This window comes from Heteronotia binoei, chromosome 1 (assembly GCF_032191835.1).
Source record: "Heteronotia binoei isolate CCM8104 ecotype False Entrance Well chromosome 1, APGP_CSIRO_Hbin_v1, whole genome shotgun sequence".
NCBI lineage: Eukaryota > Metazoa > Chordata > Lepidosauria > Squamata > Gekkonidae > Heteronotia > Heteronotia binoei.
The window spans coordinates 178,406,458-178,429,738 of NC_083223.1; the positions used below are offsets into that span (position 1 = coordinate 178,406,458).

Below are 23,281 nucleotides of genomic sequence, written 5' to 3' on the forward strand. Positions count from 1 at the left end.
AATGGAACTGAACCAACAAGGGGAATGCAGTCAGTTTAGGCTCATTCAGCCATGCTACCAATGACTCGTCTGATACTCATAAGCAGGTGTGTAGCTAGTTCTAATTACCATATATTCTTATCCAATTAAAAAAAGTCCCTCCCACTTTCTGAAAGTCTCTGTTTTATCCACTTGGCATTTCTCCCCTAAAGGAAATGCATAAAGTCTTTTTGGGCTTTTGATTATATTTATGCCTGTAATATCCAGCAGAGTGAGCACAGGACTAGTAGACACAACAAGCAAACTTTTTTTTTTAATGTACATTATAAGCTCTCTAGAAGTGCACTTTTATCTTATGTTATGTACAAATGAAAAGGTGAGCAATAGGCTTCATTCCAGCTATGTGTGGTTTGTCTTATTGCTTGCCTCAGTCCTGCCCTCTGATGGTTGTTGGGACAAGAGATGCAGGCATAGCTATCATGAGTCCAGAGGCACCAGATCCCTCTTCGTACCACATAAAATAACTCACTATGGTAGTGACTGGCTGCTTGAACAATGTTTAATTGCAGAGCAAAGAATCACTCCAGATTTTGGAGGAGTGATGACCGAATCCAGGGTTTGGAAACTAACTTGCACCAGCAAACCACATCTAGGAAAAGTCTGTTGTGTGGAGCAGCTGTTTAACTCCTGTTCCCAAGAGCTGTGCTTTTTAATTAGGGGGTGAAAGATCAGTTAAAGTATTTCACATGAAATACAGTGTAAATACAGAAATCCTACATATGCCTACATCAGGGTAAAGTCCATGGAACTAATTAGGATTTCTTTCTCAATAAACAAACTTAGACTCATGTTCCAGATTCCAGCTTACCATACTGAGAACAGTTTTTCAGGGACAGAGATCTCTCATCTCACTCTACTGGACAACAAAAATAACTCCACAGGCAGACATCTTTCAACTGTTCTTTATTTATGGCATAGTAGCATTCCACAGTCCTTCATTTCTTTCCGAAGTGTTATCATCCATGCAGAGTGAGAAAACACTGTCCAAAACCTTCCTTCGTGCTTGTAGTTCAAAATACACCTCTTCTCCCAACATAATCCTCACATGGGTCACTTGTGTAGACCATGTCGACTCCCAGACATTCCAGCAGAAAACTGCAGTCCAGAATAAATCAATGGTGCCAACACCACTAGCAACAATAGCAGCTGAACAATTGTGTGCTTCTCTCCAGTGTGCCCCAATCAGTCAAAAGACTATCCTGTCTGCATTCCTTTGGCCACACAGGCAGACTTCAGAGTTTGTTCTTTGCATATTCCAGAGCTGCAGTCAGGACGAGCTGCAGGTCATTGGTGCTGCCAGAGCCCCTGGCTACAATTGCAGAACCGCCCGCCTTGCCTCCCATTAGAGTACAGACAGCCAGGGCCCAATCTGCAGCAGAAAACACTGGCAACAAATTCTGGTGAGAGAGAGGGAAGGTGACTTAAGTGAACTTCAGGCTGCAAAGGGAAGGCCAGCAGAGCAAGTGTAGGCACACTGGCTTCAGTTCTTCATATACTGAGAGCCAGTGTGGTGTAGTGATTGTAGGTCTTTTGGGGTTATTTGGTTGGCTGTTGTGGGAAAAGGGATAATCAACTACATTGACTATTGGCCTGGTACAGCATGGCTGCCATTATGTTCCTATATCCTTGAGCTTTTGTTCTTCAAGCTCCTGTTTTGTTTGCAGCATCACAGATACAAAGTCTTATAAAAGCTCATGAATTGTGCATATTATATAAACCTGTAGGTTCTTTGCACAAATACTGAATTCAAATTTTCACCCTGAAACACCAAGAATATTTTTAATTCTCATGACCAGAATGATACACAAATGTTATGAAAGCTCAAAACCGAAGAATAGGCAGGCAGGTGGTACTTTTAATCAGAGCATGTGGCTTTGGTGTTCTGTCCAGAGCTGTCTTTTTCTATGGCTGTCCTTGCACTCTGTGGCCATCTTACTCCAGCCTCTATGATGCTCCTTGCTTTAAAACTGCTTCAATTTGGGCTTTAGGTACAGTGTAAAACATAGCTGACTATGACCCAGTCCTAGTTATACAACTATCTAGCGACAGCCTCAGTTCTGACCTTGTCCAGTAAACACCACCAAGAAGTTGCTGGTCTTTCTAATGGTTCCTCCAAACTGCAATGACAGTGATGTTATGTGGTCATTTTTAGCCAATGAACCAAGAGTGAGTGACATAGATTAAAAACTTGTGTTCTCAAATGGGCTGAATGCATCTTCCCCTCATGCTCTAGTTTCCTACTCTCTGTCATTCTCAGAAAAAAGTGAGCTATTAAACCTTTGGAAATGAAGAGCAGGCAGAATCCACCTTACCTCGGGTACCCGGCAAGCACAGAAAACCTGGCCAGAAGCTTGTGGGCTGAGCAACATGACTGAGGCTTCAGGTACTTTGTCACACAGCTGGTTGACCGCTTTCATCAGGATCTAGGAAGAGCATGGAGAAGACAAAATTAACCTTAAGTTCACAGCACCAAAACTCACAGCCCTCAAAATCCTGCCAAACAATCTGGATCAAGCAATTTAAGCATCTGAATAACTTGGCTGATCTTTTAAAATGCATCTTGGTGTTTCTGAGGCTTTTGTGGTGCACTACAGGAAGGGTAATACCAGTTACACTCAGAAGAAGACAAAACGGGGAATGCTGAGTATCAGGGCAAGCAGCTTGACAGGAAAAGAAAACACTCTTGTACAAAGGTGTCGGAGCCATCCAGCCCAGCTCTAGAGCATGCTCCACTTGCTCAAATGTGTGTGTTCTCCACTGCATCCTTCCAATATTCTTACCTTCTCAAGACTTGAGAAAGCTCGGAGCCACCCAGTGTCTGCTCCTAAGGGACAGTCAAACCTGCTCATCATTGTATGCTACTCCAGTCTAGCTTTGTTTTGATAGAAATACACACCTGGTAAAACTTACCGAGGGTGACTCAACAGGAATGGTATCAATTATGACTGGCTGGTTGGAATGCTTTGCCAGCAGATCAGGCACCTTCTCTGCAGCCTGCAGGATCAGAAGACAGACTGGGTGTTGCTGAATGCAGTGAAACTGCCACTGTGTGATAGGGAAGGGAATGCTGTCCAAAGAAGATCATACCCAGATCACCACTTTAACTGATGACAAAATAACCCTCCTCTTTCCCACAGGATTCACACTGGTTGCTCATTCAACAAGGTCTTCCTGGGTGTCTCTGCATTCAGAGGATAGATAAGGGCCTACTGGAGATGGAGACTACTCTGTCATGGTGTCCTAGCTATGGCATTCCTGTCTCCTGTGGCTATCACTGTTGGGATTTAAATGCCAAAGCAAGCCTGTCTGTTTTACCCAAGCCTGTGGCAGCATTTAATTTCTGTGGTGAGCTGGAATTTGAAAGCTGTCTTTCTCCTGATGATGGCTTTAAACGTCTTTATTTTGATGATTATGTGTTGTCACCTTCCTTATAATGTTGACTTGTTTTACTACATTTATAGATTGTAATATTTGTGTTATTGAAAGCTGCCTTGAGAACTTTCTAGTGTCAAGGCACAATAGGAGTGCCATAAATATATAGCCCAGCATTTATCCAGATCTACTGAAACTGTGTGGAGAGACAGCGCACAGGAGAATTCAGGATCCAGGACATACATCTGCTTTAATGAATCTGCAGTCCACGTAAGATCACAATTAAACTTGGTTATTTGTTCAACTCTTCCTATATGTGCATTTCATTGTTCATTAAAAAGAACAACTTTCTAACCCTCATGTTTGTGGTTTGAGAACATGGAAGTGGTGTCTACAAAAGGTTCTGGTGCTCAGAACGCTCTACAGTTAATTAATCTCCTCTACTTTTCATATTACACTAAATCTCTTTTCTATTTATAACAGCCTTTCTGTGATACACACAGTTTAATGTTAAATTGGTAATTAGTTAAGTTGGTGATCAGAAAAAAAACTTATCCCAAAAGAAGTATGAACAGCCCCAAGTTTTGAGTTAATTAAGGCCAGGATTCAAAGAACCATGCATATAGTTCCATTCACCCCATGGGGAGTTTGGACATATGTCTTGGCCAGCAGTCTCATGCATATGGCAAATTACTTTTGGAACTGAGGGGAGCTGCAAATGCAGTTTGTAATGGGCTTGGAGATTTCTTGTTCAAAGGAAGGGAGAGCCAGAAATCCCAGTGAACTAGCACACAGCTCTTGGGTGCCCTGAAAACAGCACTCTGGCCCAAGTTTCCCTGTAAAGAAGATTCTCGTAATTAGAGATAGGAATAAATAAAAGAGTGGCTAGAAATATTACACAGATTATCAGATCTAGCAGCAACTCAGCCCATGGCAGAACAAGGTATAGAAGAAAGCAGTGGCAGGCTGGCTGGAGGACCCAGGCTTCCATTTCTGCTTCTCTCACTGATTTTCCATGTAGCCTTGTGCTCTATCTGCATGGTTATTCCATGTGAGGGTTTTGCATAATATCACAATAGACTATGGTTGAATTGTAGGGAAGTACATTAGAATTTTGTTTCTCATAATATGCCCACTTGGTGAAGACTTGCCTCTTTTTTGCCTCAGCTAGAGGATTTTGGCTTCTTTTGAATCATTAACAGAGATTCCAGCTCAGAACTCAGTGGTCATAGGGTGCATACACCTCCAGAGCACTAGCTCATGTAATTGATTATCACTGTTCTTCTGCACAGAAAAGCCACGCTCCATAATAAATACATGCTTTCCATGCATGGTTGCTTCTTGCACTTTTGCTATGCAGGGTGGGTCTGCTGCCGGATCCTTACCAATTTGGCTTCCCATTTTCTGATGGCAGAATTGGCTACTCGCTGCAGAGCTTTGAGAGTGGCATGAAGTTTCCTTTTCAGCCCTTGTGGCATTGCAGTATTCTCTACCGCCTAGAAAACAAAACCAAGTACTTAAGTACATTCTCCCTGGGCACTTTATGCCATTTTCCTATTCTGCCTCATAGGCTGCAGAATGGAAACTAAAGGATAGGGGGGACACTTCCAGTGAGGGGAGATTCTAACTCCTGTGACCAGAGGACTGGAGCCCCTCTCTCTCTGTGTGTCTTTCATAGTGAATAGTTTTCTTTGAGCAGGGCCACTTTGGACATGATGGTGGGTTGTGATGCTAACAGTTTACAGCTGTGTTGGTCCAAAAGGAAAATCTAAAAATCCACATGAATGCCTTTATTAGAACTGACTCAGTGACACTGAATGGTGTGCAAGATCTCCAGTCCTCCTGTAATGGGGGGTGATGCTCTCTTCTTCCCTGCCAGACTGCCCCTGTGACTTAGCCACCTACTGGGCTTCCTCAAGGGAGAAAGTGGCAGAGAAAGTTGAGGCAAGTTAGAGGGGAGAAGAGAAAAGGCCCTAGGGAGGCACATATTCTGACCAGATAGCCAACTAGGGTGGGTGCATGCAGTAGGCCAACCTGAGCTCAGGCTTCATGATGGATTCAATGATCAGAGCACCCAGTCCCAGAGCAGGTACCCTGCCCTCTTATAAGAGGTAGTAGGGAAAGTTTCAATCAGGCAGTTGTTGCCAACTAATAGGTTAACAATGTAGTACTATGCAGGATTACTTCATTTTAAATCCTTTGAAATCAATGGGCTTAGACCATTAGAGTAACACTGGTCTAACTCTGTATAATATTGCACTGTAAACATCTCTATAGAGTAGTTGTTGTCATTTCATAATGAGTACAAGCTTTCTAGAGCAACTGGACTGGGGCAGAGAACATGGTCATGCAGCAACATGTGTACAAGCTTTCTTAGGTCCCTTTGGAGAGAAGGCACAGGGCAGTACTCACATCGATCAGAAGGCCCACTTCCCTGGAGAGTCTCTGTGCACCAAGTAGAGAGGCTCCTCCCTGTTTCACTCGCACGGAGAGGGAGTCTGCTTCCTTCATCAAAGATTGCCCAGCTTCCCGAGCCTAGAAGAACAACAAAGAGCCAAAGGCTTTCAGGAGAAAAGATTTATGAAAGGAGAAGATATACAAAGACAAGAGAGTTTATTCATGACCCAGGGAGTTAAACCTTTAAGAACTGAAGAGTTCTCAGATGCAAGATACATAAGTGTGGTTGTTTTAGGGGCCAGAGTCTCAAACTCAACCCAGGAACTGTATGCTGTAACTGACATGTCATCTAAAAGATATTTAGGAGGTCGAAGAAAAAATGTTTCTGCATAGTTATCATCTGAAGTAAAACATCTAAAGTAAAATGAGGATCCTGTGAATTTAGGGGGCGGTATTTGTGAATTTCCTGCATTGTGCAGGGGGCTGGACTAGATGATCCTGGAGGTCCCTTCCAACTCTATGATCTGAATTAAGAAACCAAGGAAATAAAGCCAGTCAAATGCTCTGCATCACACTGAAATTAAAGTGGTACAGTTGATTCAGTAGGTCATATGGTTAAAAAATCAATGCCACAAAATTTCAGTGCAACCCTAGGGATTCTTGCTAGAGCTCAGTGTTCCTCAGGGGGATCCTGTGCTTGCTTATGTGGTGAGGCAAGAAACCCTGGAGGGAAATAATTGTGGGAAAAGAGATTTTTGTCCCTCCTGCTCCTCTTTACAAGCCAGGCTGCCAAGTGATGTCCCCTAGGACACCCTTAGGGTGATCATATTTTATAAGGAAAAGGACTCCAGCAATATGCATAGGAGGGAGAATTTTGGCCATCTATACACCCAGGGAAGTTAATGGTGCACAAGACATTCAGTTCAGCTTTAAATTTGACAGATCTAGCCTTGCAAAATACAAATGGAGATCACGGTTAAATGGTGTGAGAACAGCGAGAACACTGTGAAACAAACTTAACTTACAATATAATACATATAATAAAATAATTTAATCCAACACATTACATAAGAACATAAGAGAAGCCATGTTGGATCAGGCCGATGGCCCATCCAGTCCAACACTCTGTGTCACACAGCGGTCAATTTATACTCACTCTCTGCTTCCTATTAATCAACCAGTTTTTGATCCACAAGAGGACCTGTCCTTTTATTCCATGACTCTCGAGCTAATTAATAGGAAGCAGAGAGTGAGTATAAATGGGCAGTCTTCGCAATGGAGGACGGTAAGCAGCGGAGTGCCGCAAGGCTCAGTACTGGGTCCCATGCTCTTTAACTTGTTCATAAATGATTTGGAGTTGAGAGTAAGCAGTGAAGTGGCCAAGTTTGCAGATGACACTAAATTGTTCAGGGTGGTGAGAACCAGAGAGGATTGTGAGGCACTCCAAAGGGATCAGTTGAGGCTGGGTGAGTGGGCGTCAACGTGGCAGATGAAGTTCAATGTGGCCAAGTGCAAAGTAATGCACATTGGGGCCAAGAATCCCAGCTACAAATACAAGTTGATGGGGTGTGAACTGGCAGAGACTGACCAAGAGAGAGATCTTGGGGTCGTGGTATATAACTCACTGAAAATGTCAAGACAGTGTGCGATTGCAATAAAAAAGGCCAATGCCATGCTGGGAATTATTAGGAAGGGAACTGAAAACAAATCAGCCAGTATCATAATGCCCCTGTATAAATCAATGGTGCGGTCTCATTTGGAATACTGTGTGCAATTCTGGTCACCGCACCTCAAAAAGGATATTATAGCATTGGAAAAAGTGCAGAAAAGGGCAACTAGAACGATTAAAGGTTTGGAATACTTTCCCTATGAAGAAAGGTTAAAACGCTTGGGGTTCTTTAGGTTGGAGAAACATCAACTGTGCGGTGACATGATAGAGGTTTACAAGATTATGCATGGGATGGAGAAGGTAGAGAAAGAAGTACTTTTCTCCCTTTCTCACAATACAAGAACTTTTGGGCATTCAATGAAATTGCTGAGCAGTCGGGTTAGAATGGATAAAAGGAGGTACTTCTTCACCCAAAGGGTGATTAACATGTGGAATTCACTGTCACAGGAGGTGGTAGCAGCTACAAGCATAGCCTGCTTCAAGAGGGGGTTAGATAAAAATATGGAGCAGAGGTCCATCAGTGGCTATTAGCCACAGTGTGTGTGTGTGTGTGTATAAATTTTTTGACCACTGCGTGACACAGTGTTGGACTGGATGGGCCATTGGCCTGATCCAACATGGCTTCTCTTATGTTCTTATGAGTAATGCACAAACTGAAGTACTTGTATGAAATGCAGAATCACTGGGGAAATCTCCCAAACAAGGACTTCAAGCAGAAACTTGTCATCAGCTGAGTAAATCCTGACAGACATTCAATAAAGACTGTTTCAAGAAGAACCTTTTTCAAGAGCTGACAACCTTCTATAAATGTGGTCAGATAGCACCCATAGCTATGCCCAGCTGAAATTGGGAGTGACAGGAAGCAGTGGTGTTCCGTCATTTAATATGTCTTTCTGATAACTGGTATCTGACTGCAGGGAGGGTGATTTTGGCCGATTTCCTCCTCCCATTGCAGACACCTACTTTGTCTTCTACCTGAGAGACCACTGGCCTACAGAAGTATCATTTGGGGGGGGGCACAGAAGACTGCAGTGCAGGAGGGGGCCTGCCTTTTCAAGTGTGGCTTCTCTTTGACTGCTTAGGATCCAAACCTGTGATTACCATACTAAAACTTCCAACCCAAGAGAAGCCATGGCTCAGTAATGGAGTATCTGCATGGCATGCAAAAGGTCTCAGGTTCAGTCCTCAGCATCTCCAGTTAAAGGGATCAGCTAGGAGATTATAAGAAAGACACCTGAGACTCAAGAGAGCTGCTGCCAGTCAGAGTACACAGTACTGACCTTGATGGAGCAGTGGTTTATTTCCATATAAGGTAGCTTCATGTATGTCATTTCTGTTCATCCTACCTCACATTTTGACAGCTTTCAGAAACTTGTGCTAAAGAAGAAACATTTTGTTCTAATATATTAAGGTATAGAGATTACAGGAATGTCTATTATGATCTCTAGGGCAGCTTTACTTGGATATAACAGGACAGCAGAGAGCAACCTCAGCTATCCCAAACAGTCTTTCTAAGAGGAGCATCTTTCCACAAATGACCATTTTGTGCAAGGATAAAACATGCTATGGACAGTATGATATTTATTTTGTGGTGAGCCCTGTAATCTGCTCATTGAATAATCATGAGATCCATTTCTGAGACAGTGCAAAGCTAACGTCAATCTTGTTCCTAGCTGATAGGCTGCAAGTTACCCTGCACTGGAAGGCAACCGATCCACCCTCTCCACTTCTACAGTATGCAAATATTTTCAGGTTTTTGGGCATGCGGAAACTATGCCACTGGACTAGAAATTCAGAGGACAGGGAAAGTCAACAAGGCTTCCATTTGTATAATACGCAGAGGAGAACAACTGCTCAATTTGGAAGCCCTATGCTTCTGGCTCTTTCAAAAAATGAAAACAAAATCAAAATTAATAGGCTATTGTAAGAATTTGCTATATTGTAACAATCCTGTGTATGCTCACACAGAATAATCCTGTGCATTTGCCTTAATTTCTTTTGCAACTCCTATGGTTCAATGGAGAGGTGGTATTGAAAAATACAAAGAAAGGACATTCTGCCTTTTGCTTCAGAAGCCATTTCTGAACTCAGGATATGGTCTACACAGTACAAATTCAAGTCCTAAGGTATCAAAACCTGTTCATGCATGCAGTTGCAACTGCATTACACATACAAGCTCCCACTGGTTCAAGCTGTACCCCTTTGCTACATGCCTTGGGTCATTCACAAGTCAGTATATCTATCTGTAGACTTATTGAAGTCACTTGTCAGGGTATACAGTTCTCTGTTACTGTTTACACCACATCCACCTTTAAACAAACCCTGAAACATGGGACCCAGTTCAATTTTTTAATCACTCATGTTCATCCTCCTGATTTGACTCAAGGGTAACCAGATGGAAGGAAACACAGGGCTCTGCTAAATTTAACAGGTACATGGAAAAGGGAGCTGTGATAGACACAGCCTGTTATGTAGGAGTGAGAGAAGCTGTATGTGCTAAACTCCATGTAACCTCATAAAAGGTATAGGAGGGCCCATCCTCCATCTCTCTCTTTCTGTTTAGAAATGCTGCCTCATTTGCTTAGCAAATGTAGCCATAAGTGAGAGAGACTCCCTTTAGAGCTGAACATAAAAGGAAACTACAGGTATACATGAAGCACTGACAAGAGGCTGCCTCGGGTCAATGCTTGCAGTTGACTGGATAAGGCTGTCTGATGTCTTCGCTTCTCTGGGGCAGGCAGAGTCCTGTCAGAAATGTAACTGCAAAGAAGATGATTAGACAAACAGCTGAAGTGCCAGAGCAGAATACATTTGGCAAATGGGATCTCCCTCCCCATTTCAGTCTAAGAGAAGGTTGCTGATAATGCTGGTTCCCCACCTGGCAGGTGCTGAAGTTCCCAGGACCTTTTATCTCTACATAATTGTGCTACACCTTTAGTTGGGATGACTACTTAATAAAAGCCAGAGAGGAGGAGGAGGAGGAGGAGGAGGAGGAGGAGGAGGAGGAGGAGAAGGAGAAGGAGAAGGAGAAGGAGAAGGAGAAGGAGAAGGAGAAGGAGAAGGAGAAGGAGAAGGAGAAGGAGAAGGAGAAGGAGAAGGAGAAGGAGAAGGAGAAGGAGAAGGAGAAGGAGAAGGAGAAGGAGAAGGAGAAGGAGAAGGAGAAGGAGAAGGAGAAGGAGAAGGAGAAGGAGAAGGAGAAGGAGAAGGAGAAGGAGAAGGAGAAGGAGAAGGAGAAGGAGAAGGAGAAGGAGAAGGAGAAGGAGGAGAAGGAGAAGGAGAAGGAGGAGGAGGAGGAGGAGGAGGAGGAGGAGGAGAAGGAGAAGGAGAAGGAGAAGGAGAAGGAGAAGGAGAAGGAGAAGGAGAAGGAGAAGGAGAAGGAGAAGGAGAAGGAGAAGGAGAAGGAGAAGGAGAAGGAGAAGGAGAAGGAGAAGGAGAAGGAGAAGGAGAAGGAGAAGGAGAAGGAGAAGGAGAAGGAGAAGGAGAAGGAGAAGGAGAAGGAGAAGGAGAAGGAGAAGGAGAAGGAGAAGGAGAAGGAGAAGGAGAAGGAGAAGGAGAAGGAGAAGGAGAAGGAGAAGGAGAAGGAGAAGGAGAAGGAGAAGGAGAAGGAGAAGGAGAAGGAGAAGGAGAAGGAGAAGGAGAAGGAGAAGGAGAAGGAGAAGGAGAAGGAGAAGGAGAAGAAGAAGAAGAAGAAGAAGAAGAAGAAGAAGAAGAAGAAGAAGAAGAAGAAGAAGAAGAAGAAGAAGAAGAAGAAGAAGAAGAAGAAGAAGAAGAAGAAGAAGAAGAAGAAGAAGAAGAAGAAGAAGAAGAAGAAGAAGATGATGATGATGATATTGGATTTATATCCCGCCCTCCACTCCGAAGAGTCTCAGAGCGGCTCACAATCTCCTTTACCTTCCTCCCCCACAACAGACACCCTGTGAGGTGGGTGGGGCTGGAGAGGGCTCTCACAGCAGCTGCCCTTTCAAGGACAACCTCTGCCAGAGCTATGGCTGACCCAAGGCCATTCCAGCAGGTGCAAGTGGAGGAGGGGGGAATCAAACCCGGTTCTCCCAGATAAAAGTCCACGCACTTAACCACTACACCAAACTGGCTCTCCGGAAGGATCATCACAGGAGGCTGAGGGGTGAGAAGTCAGTGCTATAAAACTGTGACTCTGATCAAGAAGGGAATCTGAATGTTATGCAAGGCAGCACAATTCCTGCTGGGAAAAAATGCTGTAAAAGATCCATCTGTGACTCATTACATCCTCACCAAAGATAGTGAGAATCTGAGAAACTGAGCTTAGAAAACATTGGGATCATCGTATTTTGATGGTTAGAAGTAGACAGAACCTGAGATGAGCTTTCCAGGATCAGGCAATGAAGCAGTGATACCATGTCTTGCTTGTCCCAACAATGAGGACTTGCTTTCATCCCCCCTCTGTCTGTACTATGATACAGTACTTAAAGAATGTCCCCCTTCCTCCATAATCTCAGGCCTAGCAATGATGAATGACTGCAGACAAAGTAAGTTTGCAGAACTGATTCTGAGTTGTAGAAATGACAGTCCTTTGATGCAGAATTTGAAATGTGCAGGGCAACCAGAGGCACAGTGTTCTGGCAGTTCCAATGCTAGATCAGGATTGAAGAACAACCAGGAGCAGGATAATGTAGTCGACAGGTGAGGAAGAAGAAGCATTAGGGAAGAAGGAAGACATCACGTAGCTGAAGCATTCATAGAATCCCCTGTAGGCTATGCAGGGTCTTTGAATTAAAAAAGCATCAACAGGCCCACAGGAATGCTTACAGGGCTCAAGAAGCATGCAACCAATGCAAACAAGCTGTGTATGGCTCTTACCTGCCTGGCTTGCTCTCCAGTCACTGCAATGATACTGCTGATCCCTTTGACTAGCTGCCGCTCAGATATGATAGTGAGGTCCCCAATAGCTCCTGTATGCTGAAGATGACTGAAAAGGAGAAGGGAAAATGCTTACATGTGTCAGCATCGCCACTACATCTACTCTTTTTGGTTTGAAGAAGAGTAATAGCTTTAGAGCATATGTTCTGCATTTATCCCAAGTTCAGCTCTTGCTGTCTTGCCAATTAAAAGTAACAGAGCTGGGAAAATCTTTGAAGCTGACACCTGGGGAAGCCATTGAAGAAGAAGGGAAAGGAGAAAAAGGCAGCATGTCTGTAAATGCTTTCACCATCCCACCAGGCCAACAGATGTCCCACATGTGTTGACTGGATTTTGACTGAGTACTGAAGCTCATATTATCCGGAATTCCACATATGTCATGCAATTCATTCACAGAGTACAACTATGGGGAACAGCCAAGGTGGAATAAGAACAAAAACTCACGCTTCAACAATGATTTTTGTTTAAAGAGCATTTGTTAAAACCAGCCTCCTCCCAGACCAGCAGGGTGCACTTTCATTTCACAAAACATATCTGCAAAATCTCTGACTTGGAAAGAACCAGAAGAGGGACAACACTTACGTTCCACAGCAGAGCTCCACAGAGGTATGCATGGCAGCCTGAGATTCTGGAGCCAACACTCTCTCTACTGGGACTCCCACAGACACCACCCGTACCAGATCAGGGTATACCTGAGAAGGTAAAAACCCCAAACCTGGATCAGCTGAAAGTTTACAGACCTCTTTGTACATAACTGCTCAGCCCAGAGAAATGAATAAAATTGAATGGAAGGGGTACAGAATTGCTTTATGATCATGGATGGATGGCAGTTTATGCTTTGTGCAATGAGATACTTCCTCTACTTTTTCCTTGGATCTTCAAACAAGTCATTTTCACTGGAGCCCATTTTCACCAACACCTTACAGAAGCAGCTGGCTACCACATATTAACATGGGTGTATATAAAGGGCAACAGGTAGTGTTGATCTGCATGTGATAGAAGCAAATCGAGGCAAACCAGAACATGGTTAGTTTATCGTGACTCCACATGTGAAGAGTTACCAACAAAGGTGAAAACTTGTCCCATTTAAATAGCTCTGGATATGATTTCAAACTATGGAACTCTACTTCCAATATTAGCAAGCATCAGATTTGTCACTAAAAGGATTAGAAGTTTACATTAAAAAAAAGAAATGTTTGAGGAATTTAAAAAACTTGTCTGAAAAAGGCACATAAATTCAGGCATTACACTGCCCACCCCCTGCAGCCAGGACACTGGCTTCAGTCATTATGCCCCTCCCCCTTGTCTTACTTCATCCAGTTTCTGGAGTCCCTGCACACCATTTGTCAGCTGGATGGGAACTTCTGCCATGTAAACTAGCTCATTCCTTTTGATTATTTCTTGGATCACATCTTCTGTTTCTTGCAACTGTTCGGTCTTTATAAGAGCCTGTTAAAAGAGATAACCTGCCATGCTATATCTTTCTGATATAGCATTAAATGACATGAAAAAAACATTTGTGAGAGGGCTAGGTTTTTCGGAGAACTGATGGCAGGCCTCTGGGGCTCATTCTGGGTTTTAACAATTGTCACTAGTCCTGTTTTCATGCCTTAGTTCCCACATCTATAAAATGGACATGGTGACTTCCTAAACCAAGTTACTTCCAAGATTCATCCCTCAGCACCCACAATGATCTTAGACATAATAACAGCTTTTTCACCTGCTTTTCCAAAAGGAACACAATAGCCACTAAAACAGGGACGCAAAGCTTGTTTTTCTTTGGACTAACATAAGAACATAAGAGAAGCCATGTTGGATCAGGCCAATGGCCCATCCAGTCCAACACTCTGTGTCACACAGTGGCCAAAAACCCCAAGTGCCATCAGGAGGTCCACCAGTGGGGCTAGAAGCCCTCCCACTATGCCCCCCAACCACTAAGAATACAGAGCATCACTGCCCCAGACAGAGAGTTCCAACAATATGCTGTGGCTAATAGCCACTACTACCAAATGGTGGGAGCACAAACCCCTGACAGGTGCACCTGGCAATTCATTCCCAGGCATGCAAACCACCCCCAAAGGAGGGTTCTCTGTGAGGCAGGGCAGCAGGACCCTGAGGGAAGACAACTATCACTGGATCTAATCCACCACCACCGAGTTGCACCTACTTTAACTCCTGGGCACCAGCTGAAGCTGAGAAGCCCAATCAAAGGGGGTGGTGGGATTGTTTTGGGAGAGGAAGTCAATGGCAGATGGGAACAAAAGGGAAGGTTTCAAGGAGTCAAGGAGGAGGTGCTTGGATCAGCAGAGTGGAGACAGACAGGCAGAGAGATACCCTGGTCTGAGCAGAAAGAAAAGCCAACTCATGGCCTGAGAGGAGGATTGTATTGGTGCTTATAACCACCTTCCTTGTGGGTCTGAGACTCCACTGAACCAGCCTCTGATTCCCTCACCCTGGAGGCCAGCTCTCCAGATGCCCAGGGGCTCACCAAAGGAGACACTGACAATGAGCTTTAGAGGATTTCACTGTAGATAGCAAGCTGAACATTCATTTCACAGAGCTACTCTCAGATAATTTCACCACTGTGAGGGGCTCCAGTTAGGCAAGGGTTCAGAGCACACTCAGAGTCCTTGCCAAAGGCACCAGCTGTCAGGGGAGAGAGAAAATGTTGGACTTCCTCCTGCAGTCTGATTTCACCATCCTGCCTTGCCACAACATAGACTGGTTAGGGATCCCAGTCACCTTGGTGCTGACATCGAACCGTAGCTGCTCAGCGGTCACTTGAGACCCCCTCTGTTCTATGCCATCTCCCAAGACCTGGCGAAGTGCAAAGTTCAGCAGGTGGGTGGTGGTGTGGTTCACCATACAAGCCAACCGCTGGGCCTGAAAGCAAAAACAATGATCTGGGTAGGAAGGGAAGACCAGAGAACACTGCAGCATTTTCAAGTCAACAGGGAAGAGAAACAGAGGCGGGGTAGGGAGGGAGGAAATCACAGTACTGTTTGCGTGCACTAACTTGTATCTGAAAAGGACTTTGTGTCAGATCGCTGACCATCTTCCTTCCTTATGCTCTTAAATATGTTTTCCAGTTAGCAATCCAGCTTTCCAGATCACATTGTAGCACTAACTAAATGCTTTAATGACAGTCCCGCTGAATTCCCCCAAGCACAACTGCAAAGTTTTGAGAAGGGATACCCAGACTAAGAAATCTCCTTTAGTACTATGGCTGGGCACAAACTGGGAAAATATCGTTTGGTTTGTAGTGTGCCTAGTTTGTGAACGAACTGTCACAAACTTTTACGGGCTAAATGAACTGCTTTGGTTCATGACATGGTGGAGTGCCCCCCACAGCATGTTAGAGACACCAAACTTGCAGTTGCCACTCTTTCCTCTGACGGCTAGAAAATAAAGCACAAAGCTTCCGCGATTACCAGCCTCAGACACTAAAGAAACAATAACAATATTATGAAAAGCTTATTCTATGTAACATAAAGCACAGACACAACTTAATAATTTAGGAAACAAAACATCCCAAAGTAGCCATCAGAAATCAAGTCCAGTTTTTAAAGCAGTCCAATGCTGTTTCCTTAATGAAAGCTCTGACGTAGCCCTGGAGAAGAATGAGTGATGTCCAAGTAGATTCAAATTTTAAAGCAGCCAGCAGTCCAATTATTGCGACAAGGATGTACTATTGCCATGTTTCACAACTGCTTCTTCAAGCATCAGGTAATCAGTTTCAGTTACAAGGGTATGAATGCCAAGAAATTTAAGTCTTCAAACTTCAAGTCACCGTGAGCAACTTAATTCTTCTGATGGCTATTTTGAGATGTTCTGTTTCCTAAATTATTGAGTTGTGTCTGTGCTTTATGTTACATAGAATACACTAAGCTTTTGATAATATTGTTGTTTCTTTAGTGTCTGAGGCTGGTAATCACGGAAGCATTGTGCTTTATTTTCTTGCCACCTACCACTGTGGTTCTCTTGTTGTGTTACTTACTCTTTCCTCTGATGGCAACATATTGGGGTAAATCCTTTGCAGGTGCCTGAGGAGGACAAGTGTTGGGGGTTTGACCCCTCTGGACATGGGCATGGCATACCTGGCACTCTGCCACACGGGGGTCACTGGGAGGGTGAGGAAATGGTTCTAAACTGTAAGCTGGGAAGAGGGACCCAGGATTGGAGAAGCTGGGAGGGACAGCTGCTTTCTGGCACTGGGCTGGGAGGACCCACAAAGGGGTGTACTTGAGGCAGAAGCAGTAACAGGGAGTTGTTAGTGGAAGGGGTGGATGTTTCCCTCTCCCTAATCACTGCTGTCAGAGTCCTTCTCTCCAAAGAGTGTTGGCTGCTGGTGTCTGGGCAGTGCTGACATCTCTGTTGCCTCCATGGAGAGTCCCAGGAACAGGTTGGGGACGGAGGCTCCCAGACCCCTGGTGATTCCCTACTAGGGCCAGCACCACTGGGCTGGTAGGATGGGTTTGGTGCCCAGGGATGGGGGCCTGTGGTCAGGGGGTGGTGGACTTCTTCCCCCCATGACAAGCACGCTTTGCACCCATTTTCACCCTCATGACCCAGAGGTGCTTGCAATCAGGAATTGGAGGGTATAAAATGTGGGCCCCCAGCCCCGAGTAGCTAAGCTCCACCACTCAGCATGAGCAGAGAGACAGGGTGGCTCAAATCCCTGAGTCCGCCTAACACCCAAACCTCAGCAGGGGAGAGGAGTTCACAATAAAAAAAAAGGAATGTGCTCTGCTTTCAACCAGTTCCCTGTGTCTCTGTCAACAGCCAACTGCTAACTGCCAACAGCCAACAGAGGAGAGGGTGTAGAGCTGAGTTGAGGATATACATAGCATTTGATCCCATAGAGCAGAATGGAAACACGGTTATTGGCAGCCAGAAGTGCCCGTTAAGCATTGAAGGGCCCCTATTGGTGTTTCCAAAGCTGGAGAATTCCGCTCCTTGTTGCTTTGAAGTTATATAAACATTTTAATTGATCAGAGGCAGCCTATCTGAAAATATATCCATTCGCAAACTGCTACTAACAGCATGTAAATTTGTGGAATGTTCATGTCAGTCACCTCCCATGAACTTCGCTTTGCAAATCATGATCCAGCCAAAATTCATTATGAACTTTATGACAAATAGAACAAAATTCATGATGTTCTCATCCCTATGTAGCACAACTTGTTCCTATTCATTTCAATGGGACACGCGGGAAAGGGAAAAAAACTTCGGAGAAAAATTATATCAGACGAGCCTTTCCGCCTTCCCTCTCGCCCAAATTAGAATAAAATTAGAATAAAATTAGCCAGAGTCTTTTTCGCAACTAACAAGAAGGGTATCTACCGACCGTAGCGAATGATCGACTGATCCAAGCGGCGGTCAGAAGAGAACTGGCGGGATGTCCGCTCCGGTCCCAGTGGGCATGCGCAGTGGGGCTTCTGCGCATGCGCACTGGGCCTGGGGCGCGGAAATCCGCAGCTTTCAAGAATACCGATCGTGATCGGCGCGGGCGCCTATATCCCATCAGTGTGATGCACAGAGACCACGAAAAAGATCAAGGAGAATTCTTGGGGATCTGTATTCTTGCATTTCCTGAATAGAAGTTTTAGTCTCCTGCAACATCTTAGTGCTTGTTAAGAACAGCAAGGAAAGTGTGGTGGAAAGAAAAATTGTCAAAATTCAAAGGACATAAAATCTGAAACCTAGTACCCAGAATAATCTTTCGTTTATGATGCAACATTATTTCATTCCCTTTCCATCAAACTTGGTCTGTTTGAATAGCATAGGCCAAATCACAGGGCAAAATCACAAAGCAGAGATCCAGGAATTCCCAGGCAGCACCAAGCAAGGACTGTTACCTCATCTACAAAGAGCTGTACTTTGTCCCCCGCCTTTAGGGTCTCAGAAACGATCACTTCATGGATCACATAGCCACCCAAAACTTGTACAGACACCACTGGAAAAAGTATGTCCTCAAAACAAACAAATAAAAGGAAGGCATTAAGACAGGTGGGTGCTAAGCTTCTTGGAGTAGGTCTCGAGAAGAATGCAGGGATTTCAAATCACTTTTAATATTTTTTAAAAAGTTATCAATCTGCCAAACCTAGAGACTCCTAGATTAGTTGTAGGGCACGCACAAACCCAATATCAACAGATTCCCTGTGCTCAACATCAGCACTCTACCCATCAGTTCATTTCATGACCAACAAATTTGAGTCTTTCAGTCAGTAGTGGTGCGATTATCTCACGTATCTTGTACTTAAGAGGAACCTGCTTGGCTCAGTAAGGGTAGACATGCATGAATCTACTGAAAGAATTTCAGCCAGTCTTCCTTGGCTAGAACAGTATCACCTACAACAGGAGACAATTGGCAGGGCTGTGGTAACAGAGGAAATATTCCACTGTATTACAGAACTGATGAGGACACAACTTAACTTCACCGTAAATGTTACTTCTAAATTAGAATCACCCCATCATTCTTCTTGTCAAACAACAGCTTTGCCCATTTGCTTTGATATTTACCAGACAGAGTGGCTGCAACACAAGGAGTCCTGGATAAAACAATACAAGCAAAGTTGCTGAATGACTGGAATCAAGATGGATAATTCCACGCAAGAAAGTCCTGTCTAGCCTATGAACGCATGCAGGAAAGCAGGGGTTGCCAGTTTCACACCTGGGCAGTAAAGAAACTTACCTGCTGTTCAAGATGTACCATGTAGCCTTGATCAGATGCCTGGCCACCCTTCTCAGCATAGAAGCAGGTCCTGTCCAGGAGGACACCACAGCGTCCCCTACTAACTGCCTTCTGGAGAGATCCATCTTTATACAGCACCAGAACAGTGGCTTGACATGGACTGAAAACTGCAGACAGCAAGAAGAGTATCACATTTGCCATGTTCACTGGCTGGCCAATTCAAAGGGATCTTTGAAGATCTTCACTCTCAAGACAGTCAATTATGCTGTGCTACCTTTTCAAGGCTAAGATGCACTCTGTGGCAGAAATAACAGCAAAAGGGACAATTCCTTTATCATCCCAACCAATATTCTATTCTAGTAATTTCGTAAGATCAATTTTCTATGGAGGAAACACTGTTTCCTCTAAGGTGCAGAAGTCTTGTAAGCAAAAATTCTACTTTGTGAGCTACTGGCATTAAAGTTGTAACCTACTGCATAAATCATTGTGCTCTGGGGCCATTTTTCCTGAGCTAAGACAAAAATGTGTGAGCTGGAGGCTAAAAATCTGTGAGCTAGCTCACACTAACTCAGGTTAGAGGGAATACTGGCAAGACAGCTGGGACCCCTTGCTCAAATAAGCAAAGGCCTGGTGTGCTTTTTCTTTAGTTGATTAATAGATAGGGAGCCTTTACAGGTTAAACTGTGCTCATGCTTCCTGTTTATAAACTATAATAGTATTGCTTAGATGTCTGCTAGTCCTTGTGACAACAGATCTTGTGGCATTGATTGCAATCCTACATATTGAAAAGTGCATATAAGTACCTGATTTTGATGGGAGTGCACATAAAATACAGTCCCATGCACAACTAAGTGTACTGACAGACTATGTGAACAGGAGTCAATATATTTGCTCACCATACTGTCTGTGGAAAGAGTCCTCTCTGTGAGGATGGTAAGCCCCATCTCCTCCCGCTGCAATGTCAGGAGGGCTGGAGCTTGCCTATGTGCTTCCAGTGTACAGTATCACAGCAGACATTATCCCCCCTCCCACCACATATACACCAAGGTCACAAAGGCCACACACCCTGGAGGTGCTCCAAGGTGTGAAGGTTGACGTATCCATATAAAAGACCCTGGAGGAAGGCAGGATACTGCCAACCCCACATATTAGCGGTCTACCAATGCTAACCAAAATCTGTGGGTCCCCTATCCATAAAGCTGCTAAAGTATGTTCAACAAGAAAGAATGCCAATTACTACTTTGGCTTATTTAAAGTATTTATATACTGCTTTCCTCATTGAAATGCCTGAGATGGTTCACAGCAAAAATCAGTATGCTACATCATCATGTGATGATATGGTAATCTGAGTGCTGTTGAGTTGTCTGTTTTAAAATGTTTTTATTGTATTTTATTGTTTTATTATATGTTGTACTCTGCTCTGAGCCCTACGGGGAATGGGCGGAATAGAAATTTACTAAAATAAATAAAAATAAATCATCATCATCGGTAATAATTTTCTAATGGAACTGGCTAAATCTGGTGTTTCCATTGGCTGTGGTGATTGGCCCATCAACTGCCACTCAAGAAAACTCGCATGCCATTGGCTGGGCCCACTCTTGTCTCCCACTCGCTGTTGCCTACCCACTCTTTGTGGCATTCGGAAGAGAAAGTAGGCAGCAGCAGTGGGGAAACAGTGAAGAGATAGGGAATGAAGGTAGTAATGCAACTAGGCAGCAAGGCCTGGCCCTGCCAGGAGCATTTCTTCAGAGGCTATGGTGGCCACCACTTTCCTGTCACTCTTCCTTCCGCTCAGCCTTGCCCCAGGACAGACAGCAATTGGCCCACTGGGGAAGCTGCTAGCCAGAGCCTACTGCTAGGCAACCAAGGCTGCTTCTGTCACTAAAGGAAGAGGCCTTAGCTGAATAGAATACCAGACTCCACTCTCCAAACCAGCCATTTCCTCCAGGAGAACTATTGTTGCCAATCACCAGGTGAGGGCTGCAGATTACGCAGAATTACAACTGTTCTCCAGAAGGCAGAGATCAGTTCCCCTGGAGAAAACAGCTGCTTTGCAGGGTGAACTCTGTGTCACTGTGCCCTGTTGAGGTCACTTCCCTTCTGCTTTGGTCCTCACTATACTTTTCTTTGGTAGAGGCTGCAGGGAGGGGGGAGAAGATGGAAAGCTGAAGACAGTTCAGTCCCCCTACAGAAAACTGCCACCTCAGGTGCATACTCTATGGTATACCATAACACAACCATGCCAGACCGACCCCCCAGATCACACAAGCTCACGCTGATGCTAAATGCCACAAGGCTGTATAAGACACAAAAAGACAGCAAAAATGTACAAGGGTGGGGGGCACTCACCTAGAACTTATTTCTAGGGCCTGTTGTATTTTTCCTCACAATGGGCTTTTTTCCTAGTTATTAATAAAAGCACTAAAAATCCCAGCACTAAAATCCTATTTAAACAGCAGCAAATAATAAAAGCAAAATCTCATGTAATTAAAAACTGAGCAGGATCATTTTTTAAATAAAAGCATCAGTGCATTAAATTCTAACAATAAAACAATTCAAATACATACACAGCAATAGTTAGGCAAGAGGGAAAGAAAAAGATTCAATGAAATGCCTAGGAAAATAACAGTTTACCTGATTTCTAAAGCCTAATAAGCTCAATGTGAGGCAATCCACTTGAAGGAAAGAAAAGAATTCTAGGATTGAGGTTGTCATTCAAAACAACAGAGAAGGCTTTGTCTCTGGTTGTCACCCAACTTCCCTCAAAGCACTAAGCAGAGCACAAGGTTTTTATGTGTGTATGTTAATTGCTGTCAAGTTATTTATGGCTACCCTATGAATTAATGTCCTCCAAAACATTGTTAACAGCCTTGCTCAGGGCTATTTATTCCCATTCCTTGACTGTGTGAAAGTGTCATCATGGATTGGCAATTATGGATCAGTAAGTGTATCATTTCCTTGCATCAGCTGGGTATGTAACTATGAGAGGCAAACTGGAAACACGTAAGGTAGAAGTAAACTGATGTGAACTCATTCAGATTTATGTCAATGGACAAGTCTACCTCCACTTTATGCTATGTATGAAACAGTGTCACCTTGAGGCTTGCTGCAATAATGACAAGTATGCACTAACCTAGAGATTTCCTTCCTATTTTTATTTACCTCATTTATAGCCTGCTTCTCTCACTCAAACTCAAGGTGAGAGTACAAAAGTTTAAAAACAGATCAGGCAGACAGAAAAGACTTCTAACGAACAATACAGTGGCCTAGGAAACACTTTGCTAGAAACCTATTATGAAATCAGTTGCTGCCTCTTCACACTCTGCCTTATGCTGTCTCTGCTCTGTGTCTAGCTGACATTAGCAAGAATTTAACAATTAGATGCAACTATATTTAGAGTTTCAGAGTGTAGCCATGTTGGTCTGCAGAAGAAAAGCTAGATTCAATTCCAGTAGTACCTTAGAGACCAACAAGATTTTTGTCCCTGAATGGAGTTTTGATTTTTGAAAGCTTATACCCCACAAAATTTTGTTGGGCTCTACAGTGCTACTGGAGTCAAGTCTAACCAAAGTTATGAAATAGCAAGAACCAGGATTAGTTTTCCTAATGCTTATACTGAAGCCCCTCCCATGCACTAGAAGTGTTACATGACAGCACACATTCTTTTTCTGACTTCAGCATTATTCCCTATGCTGGAAAATGTAATGTGAAAATTGGCCTTTAGCAGGAGCAGAACATCAAACTGGTAGTTTGCTCTGCTCTCTAATAAAGAATGATGCATTATTCAAATTAAGTCAATGATTTAAAAAGTTTTGCCCCTTATAATCATACTCATCTAGAATTTGGAAAGAACATTACTGAACACATAAATTTCAAGGATTTGTTTGAAGGCTTTAAGACAAAATAATATATAAAACCCAACTCCCCCCAAACCTCTGTACTTTAAACTCCATTTTTTAAAAGGAGCACATGCTACAAAGCTCTCTTACGAGCATAGAAAATTCCTTCCTTAATGGAGAAGAAAATGAGAGCACTAATTTACGTAAATCAGAGTGTATCACACACCACACATGGAATCTAGTTCAGTGATCTAGGGTAAGATAACCTGTTTTTCTTTGGGTTCAGACTGAGTTAGGCAGTTTACTAGATGGATAGATAGTATGCTTAGTACAACAGATTCATCAGTTTGCCATCTGCTGGAAGAGAAGAAGGGA

General features: G+C 43.7%; 1 protein-coding gene across 1 annotated transcript in view; it reads right to left on the minus strand.

Annotated features, from left to right (window-relative positions):
• Positions 1–927: 927 nt before the first annotated feature.
• AARS2 (alanyl-tRNA synthetase 2, mitochondrial) overlaps positions 928–23,281 on the minus strand; it is a 37,755-nt gene continuing 15,401 nt past the window's right edge. The window contains exons 12-22 of the mRNA XM_060244844.1: positions 19,068–19,234; positions 18,232–18,345; positions 15,116–15,256; positions 13,685–13,822; positions 12,956–13,065; positions 12,314–12,422; positions 5,824–5,946; positions 4,797–4,907; positions 2,950–3,033; positions 2,352–2,462; positions 928–1,436 (exon numbers count right to left, since the gene is read on the minus strand). Coding sequence (XP_060100827.1) covers positions 1,272–1,436; positions 2,352–2,462; positions 2,950–3,033; positions 4,797–4,907; positions 5,824–5,946; positions 12,314–12,422; positions 12,956–13,065; positions 13,685–13,822; positions 15,116–15,256; positions 18,232–18,345; positions 19,068–19,234 — 1,373 coding nt within the window. The 3' untranslated portion in view covers positions 928–1,271. The remainder of the gene's footprint in view (positions 1,437–2,351; positions 2,463–2,949; positions 3,034–4,796; positions 4,908–5,823; positions 5,947–12,313; positions 12,423–12,955; positions 13,066–13,684; positions 13,823–15,115; positions 15,257–18,231; positions 18,346–19,067; positions 19,235–23,281) is intronic.